The sequence below is a fragment of the Ranitomeya variabilis genome, chromosome 4, assembly GCF_051348905.1.
Source record: "Ranitomeya variabilis isolate aRanVar5 chromosome 4, aRanVar5.hap1, whole genome shotgun sequence".
Classification (NCBI taxonomy): Eukaryota; Metazoa; Chordata; class Amphibia; order Anura; family Dendrobatidae; genus Ranitomeya; species Ranitomeya variabilis.
The window spans coordinates 633,557,951-633,573,804 of NC_135235.1; the positions used below are offsets into that span (position 1 = coordinate 633,557,951).

Genomic DNA, 15,854 nt, shown 5'->3' on the forward strand with positions numbered 1-15,854 from the left:
CCTCCCCCCACCCGGTGTCCTGGATATTGTACTTCCCACATGGCTACCTGACACTTCCCCGGCTTAACAGTAAGACCTGCAGTGTCAAGCCTTTGCAACACCTGAGAAAGATGTATGAGATGTTCCTCCCAAGAATTACTAAAAATGGCTATATCATCAAGATAAGCAACTGCAAAACAATCACATCCTTCCAATAAGTGATTGACCAACCTCTGGAAGGTCGCAGCGGCATTCTTCATACCAAATGGCATCACTAGAAACTCAAACAGCCGAATGGCGTTATAAAGGCAGACCTCTCCTGAGCTTCTCTGGTCAGGGGTATTTGCCAATATCCCCTACTTAGGTCCATGATGGTGAGGTAAGATGCTTTAGCTAGCTGCTCTAAAAGCTCATCTATCCTCAGCATGGGGTAGACCTCACATGTAGTCAGTGATTTAATTTCCTGTAGTCTACACAGAATCGGGTAGTACGGTCCTTTTTCCGGACAAGAACCACAGGCGAGGCCCAGGCACTCTGGGATTTTTATTCCCATAGTCCAATTAAATGACAGCCAGGTCACTTCAATGAAACACAGTAAACATAGTCTGCTGTGGAGAAAGGTACCACAAAAGACAAAAAGTGAAGTGGAGCAAAAAAGGTCAATCTAAAAATTTATTTATACAGGGTAAAAGAGTTCAACAATAAAACAGACAGGGGTATGGAACCTCCAAAAAGGGGGAGAATAACCAGCATCATATGTGACAATCAATAATGACAGATGAAACAGTCTATTATTAAAAGTAGTAACAAAATCAATAAAGTGCACGTATAGTATTGCCAGTCTATTAGAATTTCAATTTCTTAGTTTTCTTAGCCACCAAGATTTTAGGTAAAAATTGCTAAAGTGCGGTGCAAAATCAGCCGGGGCAGTTGCTTTGCTGAGCTGTGAGAATTTCACTATTTGCACAGAATATAACCATCAGGAGGGAGAAAAGGGGGTTAGAAATTCAGAGAAATAGAGAGGAGATCTGATATGGATACCTGTTAAGTTGGTGATGCTGAGATGGAAGCAAGTGCTGTGAGGCAGTGCACAGGAAAGTAGATGCTGGTGATGCTTCCCCTTGCCCGACGAGCGCTGTTTCGCAATTAGCTTCTTCCGGGGTCGGGTACAGGTGTACAGAGGATTATTTAAACAAGGTGCCATATGCTAATAGGTTGCGGTACTGAGGCCGGATGTGTCCACTGGACCTATGCGAGTGCACGCAGAGGTGACCGCCCCCTAAGGCTGTAGCATAGTCTACCACCGTGAGAATGTACTTTTTGCAAGAGCTGCTAGGGATTGCAAGTGGCCCTATGATATCCACAGCCACAAACTGGAAAGGCTCATTGATCACTGGCAGTGGTATCAATGGAGCTTTCTGTATATTCCCGGACTTTCCAACTCTCTGACAAACTACACATGATCGACAGTAATTGGCAATATCTGTCCCCATCTTCGGCCAATAGAAGTTATGTGTCAGGCGAGCTTTAGTCTTTTGTATTCCAAGGTGTCCTGCCAGAGGAATTTCATGAGCAATTCTCAATAATTGTTCCCTAAATGGATAAGGAACGACCAGTCGCTTTTCACAGGCCCAAGGATCTGTGGTATCCATGGGAAGAGTCTCTTTATACAGTCTGCCCTTGTCCCAGTATACTCTCTCTTTGTCAGAAGCAGTAGGGGGTTGGCCCGCAAGACATCTGATCTTCCCCAGACTGACATCTGTCCGCAGGGCCTCCTGGATGCTCTGACTGTCAGTCTGCAGGCCCTGGCCTAGTGTGAATGCCAGACCCTGGTCTGAAGCTGAGTATTCAGTGTCTGTTATCAGGGACCTTGGTGGGTCTGCTATGTGAGGAGTCTCCGGGGCCACGGTATGGGCCTCCTGTTCTGGCAGTTCTGTCTGAGACTTATCCCCTAATCTCTGGGGTTGAGTTTGAGCCGCAGCCTGACTCCGGATCACAGCTGCCACATACGTACAGTCTTGTGCATTGGTACATTTTCTCTCCTCGCACAGGAACTCAGGTGGGTCACTTGCTTCCACCTTCTCTGTAGCATTTACTTGCAAGGGAGAAATATAGTGGGACACCATCCTCCCCAGGTCTGTGCCTAGCAACACATTGGTGGGGATAGCCTCTGATACTCCCACTTCTCTCGGGCCACGGGCACGGCAGGGCTGACTCCTCGAATCCCGGTTATAGACATAGTCTTTTCTGGTATGATATCAGCAGGGGTTACCATTGCTGGACGCACCAGTGTCACCTCTGCCCCAGTGTCTCTGAGACCAATGGTGACATTATTGCCAACAGTGACAGATTGACAGCTCTCATTAGCCCTCGCATCAGAGCCGGCCACAAAGAGGACAGTCGGTGGGGACACAGACAGCTTTGTGGTTTGGGCTGGGCGTTTCTCCCTATCAGGGCAGACAGCGCTGATATGTCCCACTTTGTTGCAGTAGAAGCACCGGCGTACATCGCCTAAAGAATGTCTAGTTCCTGGCATCCCATAGGAGGTGGGCTTGGACAGTACTGGTGATCAGCTGGCAGAGGGAGAAGGGTCCCCATTTGGCTTACCTCCTTTCCAGCTGAATCCCGATGGCTTCCGCACCTCAGGCATCCTGTTAGCCACATAGCAGTCCGCAATCTTTGCAGCCTGATCCACAGTTTGTGGCTCCCGATCACACACATTGGCGTACATCCGTGGGGCACATGTGAAGAAATTGATCCTTGACCATAAGATCCGTTAAGTCCTCAAAACTGTTAACAGAAAGTCCCCTGAGCCATTTGTGGAACATGGTCCTCAAGGTGCTCACAACATCCGCATAGCTGTCAGTTGATCCAGGTTGTAGGCTCCGGAATGTTTTCCAATACACTTCTGGGGTTAGGTTGTATTGCCTGATCAGGGCCTCTTATACGGCCTCATAGTTCCCATCTAGCTCTGGTGGGAGGCCAGCAAAAACTTCCAGGGCTCTGCCTCTCAACCCTGGGGTTAGATACTGTGCCCACTGCTCACGGGGTAGATGGTATTGCTTGCAGGTTTTTTCAAACCCCCGAAGGAAAGTATCCAAGTCCGTATCCTTCTCCATTACAGTGAAGTTTTCCAGATGTGGTCTCCACGGATTTATGTCCTTGGAGGGGGTTAGGTGAGGACCGATACCCCTCTCTATTTGAGCCATCTGAAGCTTGAAAGCTCTCTCCTCTCGGCGTTCTGCAGCAGCAGCCTCTCGGTACTGTAAAATAAGCTGCAGGCGCAGATTGCGATTACTTGTTCCCAGCTCTTGTAAGGCCATTTGTAAAGTAAAGTTCATAGGCTGCTCAGTACTGGCATTGCTGGCACTTCCATTAGGTATCTCTGGTGCAAGAGCTGGCATTGGTGGGTCTCCCTGAGGTGGACTCTCTCCTTGCCCAGATGTTCCAGTACTTTGCTCTATGTCCTGCTCGACCAAGGTGCGTTTCAGCAGTTCCTTGGATTTCGGCAGTTCCTTGGATCGGCCGTCTCTATTACTCTCTGCTCACAGAGGTCGGTCACAGCCTCTTTGCTCTGCTTCTTGTACTGGGCTGCCATATCAATGAACAGCCTTTGTCAAATAAAAGATAGAAAAGAAAAACAGGGAAGGGAAACTGTTTACAAGTATGTCTATGTAAGCGCTGATCTGAACCTTATAGAACTGGTGCTATCCTCGCAAGGATACCAATTTTTTAGTACAGGGAATAATTGCTTAAACCATGCACTAATGCTCTAATAGAAATAATTCTATCCCACCGCTCTGCCACCAATTTGTCACGTACCCGCTTCTCGGCACACGACTTGGGGTTGCGCCTGCAAGGGTTAATCTATCTTCCCTCTATCAGTCCAGCATTCAACCTCTGTCCTATGCCATAATGGGAGCATAAATCACACACAGGCCCAGGCCACACACCCGCTCATACACGCCCACCACTCAACGAACACATGGGCGATGAGTCCCAAAAATATTACTACTACTGTCTGGCATCATAAGGCTCACATACTTTAAGGCTACGGATTCTTTAGAACATGCAAGGTTCAACTTGTTAAAGTTATATGCTTTAATATAAAAGGTACAGTGCTTACAATAAAAAGGGTATGATAATATGGTAATAAAAAGACATACAAATATGCAAAACAGTTATAAAAATAAACAGGAGAAAACTTGCAAAAATATCTAACTTTGTAGTCTGCTTTCTGCTCCGAAGGGGGTGAATATGGACTGGAACACATCAGCTTGGCTGCCCATCAATCTGTTAACACGATTCTATGTACACAGACCAAATTTATAGAGTCACCCTGGAGGTCAAATTTCTAGACCAACCTATCAGGTTAATATTTATATTAATGTGACCCCTGTGAGACCTGCAGTCTCAGGACAGATGTTAAATTACTGCTAGCCACACATACAGTGGGGCAAAAAAGTATTTAGTCATTCAGCAATAGTGCACGTTCCACCACTTAAAAAGATGAGAGGCGTCTGTAATTTACATCATAGGTAGACCTCAACTATGGGAGACAAACTGAGAAAAAAAAATCCAGTAAATCACAGTCTGTTTTTTTTATCATTTTATTTGCATATTATGGTGGAAAATAAGTATTTGGTCAGAAACAAAATTTCATCTCAATACTTTGTAATATATCCTTTGTTGGCAATGACAGAGGTCAAACGTTTTCTGTAAGTCTTCACAAGGTTGCCACACACTGTTGTTGGTATGTTGGCCCATTCCTCCATGCATCATGCAGTGATGTTTTTGGCTTTTCGCTTGGCAACACGGACTTTCAACTCCCTCCAAAGGTTTTCTATAGGGTTGAGATCTGGAGACTGGCTAGGCCACTCCAGGACCTTGAAATGCTTCTTACGAAGCCACTCCTTCGTTGCCCTGGCGGCGTGCTTTGGATCATTGTCATGTTGAAAGACCCAGCCACGTTTCATCTTCAATGCCCTTGCTGATGGAAGGAGGTTTGCACTCAAAATCTCACGATACATGGCCCCATTCATTCTTTCATGTACCCGGATCAGTCGTCCTGGCCCCTTTGCAGAGAAACAGCCCCAAAGCATGATGTTTCCACCACCATGCTTTACAGTAGGTATGGTGTTTGATGGATGCAACTCAGTATTCTTTTTCCTCCAAACACGACAAGTTGTGTTTCTACCAAACAGTTCCAGTTTGGTTTCATCAGACCATAGGACATTCTCCCAAAACTCCTCTGGATCATCCAAATGCTCTCTAGCAAACTTTAGACGGGCCCGGACATGTACTGGCTTAAGCAGTGGGACACGTCTGGCACTGCAGGATCTGAGTCCATGGTGGCGTAGTGTGTTACTTATGGTAGGCCTTGTTACATTGGTCCCAGCTCTCTGCAGTTCATTCACTAGGTCCCCCCGCGTGGTTCTGGGATTTTTGCTCACCGTTCTTGTGATCATTCTGACCCCACGGGGTGGGATTTTGCGTGGAGCACCAGATCGAGGGAGATTATCAGTGGTCTTGAATGTCTTCCATTTTCTAATTATTGCTCCCACTGTTGATTTCTTCACTCCAAGCTGGTTGGCTATTGCAGATTCAGTCTTCCCAGCCTGGTGCAGGGCTACAATTTTGTTTCTGGTGTCCTTTGACAGCTCTTTGGTCTTCACCATAGTGGAGTTTGGAGTCAGACTGTTTGAGGGTGTGCACAGGTGTCTTTTTATACTGATAACAAGTTTAAACAGGTGCCATTACTACAGGTAATGAGTGGAGGAAAGAGGAGACTCTTAAAGAAGAAGTTACAGGTCTGTGAGAGCCAGAAATCTTGATTGTTTGTTTCTGACCAAATACTTATTTTCCACCATAATATGCAAATAAAATGATAAAAAAACAGACAATGTGATTTTCTGGATTTTTTTTTCTGTTTGTCTCCCATAGTTGAGGTCTACCTATGATGTAAATTACAGACGCCTCTCATCTTTTTAAGTGGTGGAACTTGCACTATTGCTGAATGACTAAATACTTTTTTGCCCCACTGTATATACCTATACATATTTTGCTACAGGGGCAAACACTTTTTCACACAGAACCCTCTAGGTTTGGATTTCTTTTTCCCTTAAAAATAAAGACCTTCATTTAAATACTATTTTGTGTATTTTGTGTTTACTTGTGTTATATTTATCTAGCATTTAAAGGGAACCTGTCACCCCGTTTTTTGAAGATGAGCTAAAAATAGTGTTAAATAGGGGCAGAGCTGGGCGTTACATTAGTGTCTTTGTGTGCCTTTATTACCCACCTATGCTGCCGAAATACCTTTGTAAAGTCGCCTTTTCTGCTGTCACTCACGCTGTTCTGGTCCTATGGGCGTGGTGACAGCGCTGTTTCTCCCCCAGAATCCTGCTCATCATTACGTTGGTGGCGTAGTGGTGTGCGCATGTCCAAAAGGCAAATCCACTGCTCAGGTGATGAAAAACAGCGCGATCTGCGCTATTGAACTGTTTACCGGTGGGCGCGGCCATCTTTCCTGTGGCCGCGCGTGCGCAGATGGAGCGCTCTGCTGCCCGGGGCTTCAGGAAAATGGCCGCGGGATTCCGCGTGTGCACAGATGGAGATCGCGGCGGCCATTTTCCTGAAGCCCCGGGCAGCAGAGTGCTCCATCTGCGCACGCGCGGCCACAGGAAAGATGGCCGAGCCCACCGGTAAACGGCTCAATAGCGCAGATCGCGCTGTTTTTCATCACCTGGGCAGTGGATTCGCCTTTTGGACATGCGCACACCACTACGCCACCAACGTAATGATGAGCAGGATTCTGGGGGAGAAACAGCGCTGTCACCATGCCCATAGGACCAGACCAGCGTGAGTGACAGCAGAAAACGGTGACTTTACAAAGGTATTTCGGCAGCATAGGTGGGTAATAAAGGCACACAGAGACACTAATGTAATGCCCAGCTCTGCCCCTATTTAACGCTACTTTTAGCTCATCTTCAAAAAACGGGGTGACAGGTTCCCTTTAAATTTGTTTGGTGATTTGAAACATTTAAGTGTGACATACATATAAAATAAGAAATCAGGAAGGGGGCAAACACTTTTTCACACAACTGCATATTACCAATCCAAATATCTGGCCCCTCTCTGATTAAACTGATGCATTTTGAGAAATGGTCACAATTCAAGATAAATATTGACGAATCTGAAGCCTTAAATGTCTTTCTACATCACCAGTAAGTGAACACTCTGATGTCCAACTTCCATTTTAAATGGCACCCAAGGAGCAATATCAACTATCTGTGCATTGATTCCCCCCCCCCCCATCCCCGATCTAAAGGCTATTCTCTCTCAACGCTCAAATGTCTTTCTCCTGGTTGGAGTTGGATCTTAACTCCCGGAATTGGAGAGAATTTTCCTTGTTTGGCAGAGTCAATGTTCTTAAGATAACCATCAACTTAGCCTGCTACTGTATACCTGCTGCAATCCATCCCGGTGAATATACATTCCTCTTTTTGGGTTAAAATTGAAAGCTGTTTTAGCTGTTTTGTTTTGCAATCAAATATCTTATCCAAAAAAAAAAAATACTACGGGTGTCGGTTTTCCTGATTGCCATTGATATTATCTAGCATCAGCCCTTGCAGCAATCCTTGATTTGTTTCTATTGCATTAACTCAATACTTTGGGTCCCCATTGCACACCATATTTCCTTGGTGTTGGCATCCTCTTTTCCATGGACTTTGCCCCTCATGTTGCTTAATAATATTTCAGTATCATACAGCATCAGGCAGACACTGAAAACTATACACCAAGTGCGAAGGATGTTTTCGTTGATCAGAGGGGACTATTGATGCCTATAACTGATCACTATAGGTTTCCACTTGACGCTTCCACAAATTCCTTCCGAGCCAGCAACAAAAAGATGTCTTTACTGTACGTATATACCAAGTAGCTCCATTTGGTACTCTCTTGCCCCTTTCTACTATCCTAGGTGACGGTCCTCAGAGGACATGTCATAATTTTGAATACATTCCACCTCAACATATTTACTCTTCACTGGACAGTCGTCCGGAATCTGTCAGCCATTTAATCCCTTTGGAAATGTTGTGTGTCGCCTCTCTATGCCCTCTGCATGCCATCTCTGATATATAAAAATTGTTGACATACCCAAATCTGGAAAACTTTTTGCAAGGCTTGAGAAACTGTGCTCCTAAGCACATTTAAGAAGGATCAGTGGGACAAATGCTTTTTCCTCTCATACAAATTGGTTATGGCCAGTAAATTACAAGATACAAACTATATAATTGTTTCAAGGTCGTATCGGGACCCAACACTTTGCATAAATGGTTCCCTGAGGTATCTAGTCAATCTTGGCATTGTGGGGTGCTTGAGGAGACGATGTCACATTTATATATTGCCCGCCTCTAGAAACTTTCTGGGATGAGGTATTCAGAGTTATTAAGGAGTTGACAGGCGTATCAGCACCTAGGACACCAGAGGCTACACTGTTATACATGTGTGTATAAGAAAACCACTGTTAAAAGGCAACTACTTTAGACAGCTAAAACAATAATACCACTTCATTGGAATTCAGTAACCCCCATTCGTTAGAAGAATGGTTCGTAGGGATGGCTAGGACCCATGTAATGGAAAAGCTGATAGCCCAAACACAAGATGACTATTTCAACCCCTACTAAATGGTTTCACTGGGAAACCTTTCCCTATTTTCCACTCTACCAAACAAGGCTAAAGTGCCTTAAAGTTTGTCTCTCCTTTGCACTCCCATAGACCAACAAATTGTCAAACACCTTCCAGCCAATGGACGTCCTAACACCCTGATTGTAATCCAATCTACTCTTTTAAGTGATAAATACCCATGGATCCCCTTGACTTTTCTTTTTCTTCTCATCTTTGAAGCATCTTGCTTATCCATATACTACAATGATTTCATGATATTTGTACCATGATATCCCTCTTTATTCACATGCTTTGATTCTTTATGTAATGAAGTCCAGATAATGCTTTTTTCTGTTCTTCCTCTTCCAGACTTTTATATTCTGTTTTTTGTTATATTATGCTGTTGCAAAATAAAAAACCTTTTAGTTAAAAAAAAAACGGCTACTTTCCTGTGTGAGTTTTTAGATGTGTAACAAGATTTGTTTTCTGATTAAAACATTTTCCACATTCTGAACATGAAAATGGCTTCTCCCCTGTGTGTATTTTCTGATGTCTAACAAGACCGGATTTCATTGTAAAACATTTCCCACATTCTGAACATGAAAATGGCTTCTCCCCTGTGTGAATTCTTTGATGTTTAGCAAGTTTTGATTTAGTACTGAAATATTGCCCACATTCTGAACATGAAAATGGTTTCTGCCCTGTGTGAATTCTTTGATGTACAACCAGACTCGATTTCTCGGTAAAACATTTCCCACATTCTGAACATGAAAATGGTTTCTCCCCTGTGTGAATTCTTTGATGTACAACCAGACTCGATTTCTCGGTAAAACATTTCTCACATTCTAGCAAATGGTTTCTCCCGTGTGTATTCTCTGATGCATCATAAAATTTGATTTTTGTGTAAAACATTTCTTACATTCTAAACAAGAAAATGGTTTCTCCCCTGTGTGAATTCTGTGATGTTTTGAAAGTGTGGATTTCTCACTGTATCGTTTGCCACATTCTGAACATGAAAATGGCTTCTCCCCTGTGTGAGTTTTCAGATGTGCAACAAGACTGGCTTTCAGATTAAAACATTTCTCACATTCTGAACATGAAAATAGCTGAGCCCCTGTGTGAATTCTCTGATGTTTTGAAAGTGTGGATTTATCACTAAATTGTTTGCCACATTCTGAACATGAAAATGGCTTATCTCCTGCGTGAGTTTTCATATGTGCAACAAGATTTGTTTTCCGATTAAAACATTTCCTACATTCTGAACATGAAAATGGCTTCTCCCCTGTGTGAGTTCTCTGATGTCTAATAAAACATGTTTTCTCTGTAAAACATTTTCCACATTCTGAACATGAAAATGGCTTCTCCCCTGTGTGAATTCTCTGATGTCTAACAAGACTTGATTTCTCTGTAAAACATTTTCCACATTCTGAACATGAAAATGGCTTCTCCCCTGTGTGTATTAGCAGATGTCTATCAAGATGTGATTTATTTGTAAAACCTTTCCCACATTCTGAACATGGAAATGGTTTCTCCCCTGTGTGTACCATCTGATGTTCTACAAGACTTGATCTGTGTGTAAAACATTTTCCACATTCTGAACATGAAAATGGCTTCTCCTCTGTGTGTATTAGCAGATGTCTATCGAGATGTGATTTCTTTGTAAAACCTTTCCCACATTCTGAACATGAAAATGGTTTCTCCCCTGTGTAAGCTGTTTCATGATCAAGAGCCCTTCTGTGACTTTTGTTTTGCATATTTGTCTTTGATGAAGCAGAAACAATGACCTGTTGAAAAGGATCAGGTGACAGATTTTTTCTGATAACATCTTGAGGTGTATCTGGCATAAGGACATGTTCTTCATAAGTATCGAGTGTCATATGAAAATTATCTGCTGACAAATCTGAGAATATCAGACGTCCCTCAGTGCTCCTGGTAAAGTCAACTGCCAAGAATAAAAATTATTTTATTACTTTTCAGAAACATTGCATTGGAACTATAATACTATTATATACTTTATAACATGTCTGTGCAAACTGGACAATAGACCACAAAGAGGGATTGAGATCACAGTGTTAGTCCACCAGGTTATGTCCTTACAAATGTTCGCTACTCTATTATAGCTACTTTTCAGGTCATGATTCCCTGTGTCTGTCATTAATCTGTTCCAGTTAGGCTAGGTTCACATTGCGTTAGGTTCCGTTTAGCGCTAGCGCTAGAGGATTGCGCTAACGCAATGTATTTGTAGGGGCTGTGTTTAGGGGTCGCGCTAACGTCCCCGCTCTCGCAGATCCCCGATCTGCGAGAGCGGGGAACGAACCTCGGGCGCGCCGCGGACGCTGCTTGCAGCGTCCGCGGCGCGTCACAAAAGAACGGCACATCGCTAGCGCGAGCCGAAAAAGGCACGCGCTAGCGATGCGCTACAGGCGAAATTTACATTGCTGTCAATGGGTGCGCTAACGGACCCGTTGCACAGCGTTAATTGCGACATTTTCGCCGTGCAACGCTGTCCGTTAGCGACCACCCACTAACGCAATGTGAACCTAGCCTTACACAGTCAGAAGAGACTCATAAAAGGGATCTGTAATAAGTTTTATTAGGAGATTCCTTCTCAAACATTCCTTCACAGGTCCAAGCACTGTAGCACAGGGTAAAGCACAGTGGAGATTGACATTGTACACAAGTCATGGCTTTAGAGAAAAAAAGTGAGGTTTTGTATAACTTTATTAATGTAACTAAACAGTGGATACAATAAAGGAGAACAAGTCCTTCATATTCTTATATATGTCATGTAGGCCAACAGAAACATTGGCTGTATTTGGGAGCACTGGGGGATCTGAAAATGTCCTATTTTCAGCAGTGTCCTCTGCAAACATAGTAGTTGTCCGTCCCTCGTTCTTGTGCAAATCACTTAGCCTTACACACACTGGTGCTTGAAAGTTTGTCAAAATGTTTCATATTACTGCATAAAATTGACCTATAATTACATCTGATTTTCACACTAGAAGTAGATAAAGAGAGATATCGATTTGTACTATCTAGCAGGTCAGTTACGTAACATTATGGAGGTCAGTCCTCCTCTAGACCCTGTGCACCCCTTCCTTCACATTGGCCGAGTATGATTGATTACTTGTTCAAACACAGTTACTGTGGACACTGGTACGCTAGGACATATTTTTAGGTAGTACTTATAGCAATTGTTTGGGTACCGTGTTTAATTAGTTATACCACTTTTTAATTGATGAGGCGTTGTATTGTAGGACTAATAATTGTCTTCCACTCTTTGTCTGACATACATTCTTGTGGTCAGACTATGGTGGCATTCAATACACATAGTAGGTATAATTAACAATACTACTGTAAGCGACAGAAATATATAGGGCTAGGTCTTATATATTATACTAAACCACCTTCTGGTGCTATTATCCGTAGGTAATTATCTGTGTATAGCTATATAGTTTTGCAAATTGCACTTTCACCTTTGTTGTGGGTTTCTTAGTTTATCTTTTAAATTAAACTTACGGTAATAAAAGTTTTTTTTTTTAGCCTTTTAGTGTTGCCCTTCGATAAATCTATTCATATACAATGTAAGTCGGTTTTACCTTATACTACTAATAACAATATCTTAACCCCTTCCCGACCTATGACGTATTAGGTATATACAGGAGCTGCGTGTTCAATTAACATCATAGCTGACACCCGGCTTTCATTGACAGGAACGATGCCTGCATCGTTTCCAGCTGTTTATCCCCCTAAATATCAATCACAGCATTTAAAAGGCAGGGAAAGGGATGGAGCTCCCTCTCCCCTCCAATCGGCGCCCCGCAATGTCATTGTGAGGTCCTGATAGTTGTCGCCATGACCCGGGATCATCATGACGGCATCCGAGTCATGACGGCAAAAAAACCTCCTGAAAATTATGGGTACTAGTTATGTAACAAATAGATAAATGATTGCACTCAATTGTACTAAAGCAAGTGAATGTCTGATACATGAAATGTGAATAGCATTATGGCTTGTGAAATCTATGAAAAAACACGAGATGCTTACCACAAAATTTGGCCAAAAAATGTGAGCCCATCCATCAACGTCAAGGTAATCTCATGAATCAGATGGGTCCCTGACCTGACTGCCTAGTGTGAACACTTACCTCTGGCTAATGTCATGGTAAAGCCTGTATTTATAGGAAGGATGGAACCAAATGTGTTTGGATGTAATTAAAATCACAGCATGGTGAAGGGCAGGGTGTTCAAGTCAGAAAAAAATAGTACATAGCAAGTAATGGTAAACTGACTGTACAGAGAACTAGTCTGAACTGGTGCATAACCAAAAACAACTTACATAGCAAATAGATAAATGGTTGCACTCAATTGTAGTAAAGCAAATTAATGTGTGATACATGAAATGTGAATAGCACAATGGCTTGTCAAATCTAAGAAAAAACACATGAGATGCTTAGCACAAAATTTGGCCAAAAAATGTTGGTGGATGGGCGTGACAGTTTTATGGGTCAGTTCCTTCAGGACAAGGAGATACTAGACGTGTACTTTTATTTTTTTGCTTTAGTATATACAAAAACTAATTCCTGGGATATATATATATATATATATATATATATATATATATATATATATATATATATATATATATATATGTATGTATGTATGTATGTATATATGTATATATATATATGTATATATATATGTATATATATATATATATATATATATATATATATATATATATATATGTATATGTACACTCATGGTTAGTGGTTGGGTGAAGCCATTTATTGTCAAACTACTTTCTCTTTCTCTTTTTAAATCATAATGGCAACTCAAAACATACAAATGAACCTGATCGATTTTGGCCTGATAACATGTACAGAAGTTGATACAAATGGGTTTGAATGGCTACTAAAGGTAACATCCTCATCTGTGACCTGTCCTGTTTGCTTGTAATCAGTGTGTGTGCATAAAAGCTGAGTGAGATTCTGGGATCCAGACAGACTCTTGCATCTTTCATCCAGCCACTGACATTTCTGGATTGTTAGTCATGGGGAAAGCAAAAGAATTGTCAACAGATCTGTGGGAAAAGCTAGTTGAACTGTATACAACAGGAAAGGGATCTAAAAAGATTACAGAAACTTGATTTCAGCTCACCCAGTTGCTCTATGCTCATCCACCTGGGGCTCAGACACCGGCCTCACCCTGGCCTGACATCAATGAAAATAGAAAAAATTGGAGTCTGGCTCAACAGGACTGGATTTTCCTTTTCTTTTTATTTTTCAAAAGAAATTATAGTGCATACAAAACAAAAAATGTACATAGTCGACATGACCCAGTCAACGCGTTTTGACTGCACTAGGCAGTCTTACTCATGAGTGAGGCCAGGGCGAGGCCGGTGTCTGAGCCCCAGGTGGATGAGCATAGAGCAACTGGGTGAGCTGGAATTAAGTTTCTATATGTATAATTTTTATTTTGATTACTGGTCTCATACACTGCAGTACTTGTGAGAGTCCACTTATAGCTGAATCTCACAGGCTACGGTACCTTGGGGTCATCACATGACCTCAGAGTGGCATATCGGTGGTTGTTATGAGTAAGACTGTCTAGTGCAGATGAAACGCGGCCATGTACATTTTTATTTTGTATGCACTATAATTTCTTTTGAAAAATAAAAAGAAAAGGAAAATCCAGTCCTGTTGAGCCAGACTCCAATTGTTTCTATTATCCAAAAAGATATCCAAGGAATTGATAAGGCCAGTCAGCAGAGTTCAAACTGTGATCAACAAATGGAAAATCAAGGGCTCTGTAAAAACAACAAAAATTTCCTCCACAACTGCCAGCGGTGTGGCTGTTTCAAGATGCACAATAATCAGGCACTTGAAGAAAAATGGGCTGCATGGTCGAGTCGCCATAAGAAAGCCATTACTGCCAAATGTCACAAAGTATCTCACCTTCAATAGGCAAAACAGCACAGAGACAAGCCTCAAAACTTCTGAAACAAGGTAATTTGGAATGATGAGTCTAAAGTTGAACTTTTTGGTCACAACCATAACCATTACATTTGGAGAGAGGTCAACAAGGCCTAAGATGAAAAGAACACCATTTCTACTGTAAAGCATGGAGGTGGATCGCTGAAGTTTTGGGGATGTATGAGCTACAAAGGCACAGGAAACTTGGTCAAAGTTGAAGGAAATATGGATGCAGCACGTTATCAGCAAATAATGGAGGCAAATTTGCACTCATCAGCCCGGAAGCTGCGCATGGGACATACTTGGACGTTCTAACATGACAATGATCCAAAACACAAGGCCAAGTCAATCTGTCATTGGCTACAGAAGAACAAAGTGAAGGTTCTGGAGTGGCCATCTCAGTCTCCTGACCTCAATATCATTGAGCCACTCTGGGGAGATCTCAAGCTCGCAGTTCATGCTATAGCAAATAGATAATGGCTGCACTCAAGTTTATTGTGCTAAAGCAAGGAAATGTGCAATACATGAAATGTGAACAGCATAATGGCTTGTGAAATTCATGAAAAAACACATGAGATTTTTAGCACAAAATTTGGCCAAATATTGTGAGCCCATTCACCAAACGTCAAGGTAATCTCAGATCGAATGGGTAACTAACCTGTCTGCCTAGTGTGAACACTTACCTATGGCTAATAAAATGGTAAAGCCTGTATTTAGAGAGGAGGTTAGAACCAACTGTGTTTGGATGTAGTTAAAATCACAGCATGGTGAAGGGCGGGGCGTTCAAGTCAGAAAAAGCAATACATAGTAAATATAGAAAAACTGACTGAACAGCCATCTAGTCTGAACTGGTGCATAACCAAAAAGTATTACATAGCAAATAGATAATGGCTGCACTCAAGTTTATTGTGCTAAAGCAAGGAAATGTGCAATACATGAAATGTGAACGGCATAATGGCTTGTGAAATTCATGAAAAAACACATGAGATTTTTAGCACAAAATTTGGCCAAATATTGTGAGCCCATTCACCAAACGTCAAGGTAATCTCAGATCAAATGGGTAACTAACCTGTCTGCCTTGAGTGCAGCCATTATCTATTTGCTATGTAATACTTTTTGGTTATGCACCAGTTCAGACTAGATGGCTGTTCAGTCAGTTTTTCTATATTTACTATGTATTGCTTTTTCTGACTTGAACGCCCCGCCCTTCACCATGCTGTGATTTTAACTACAT

At 42.3% G+C, this 15,854-nt stretch overlaps 1 protein-coding gene and 1 pseudogene across 1 annotated transcript in view; both read right to left on the reverse strand.

Annotated features, from left to right (window-relative positions):
• Window positions 1-698: 698 nt before the first annotated feature.
• On the reverse strand, window positions 699-3,772 carry LOC143767234 (uncharacterized; annotated as a pseudogene).
• Window positions 3,773-9,350: 5,578 nt separating this feature from the next.
• The window catches only part of LOC143767274 (uncharacterized), a 34,598-nt gene continuing 28,094 nt past the window's right edge, over window positions 9,351-15,854 (reverse strand). The window contains exon 7 of the mRNA XM_077255482.1: window positions 9,351-10,588. Within this exon, the coding sequence (XP_077111597.1) occupies window positions 9,492-10,588 (1,097 nt within the window). The 3' untranslated portion in view covers window positions 9,351-9,491. The remainder of the gene's footprint in view (window positions 10,589-15,854) is intronic.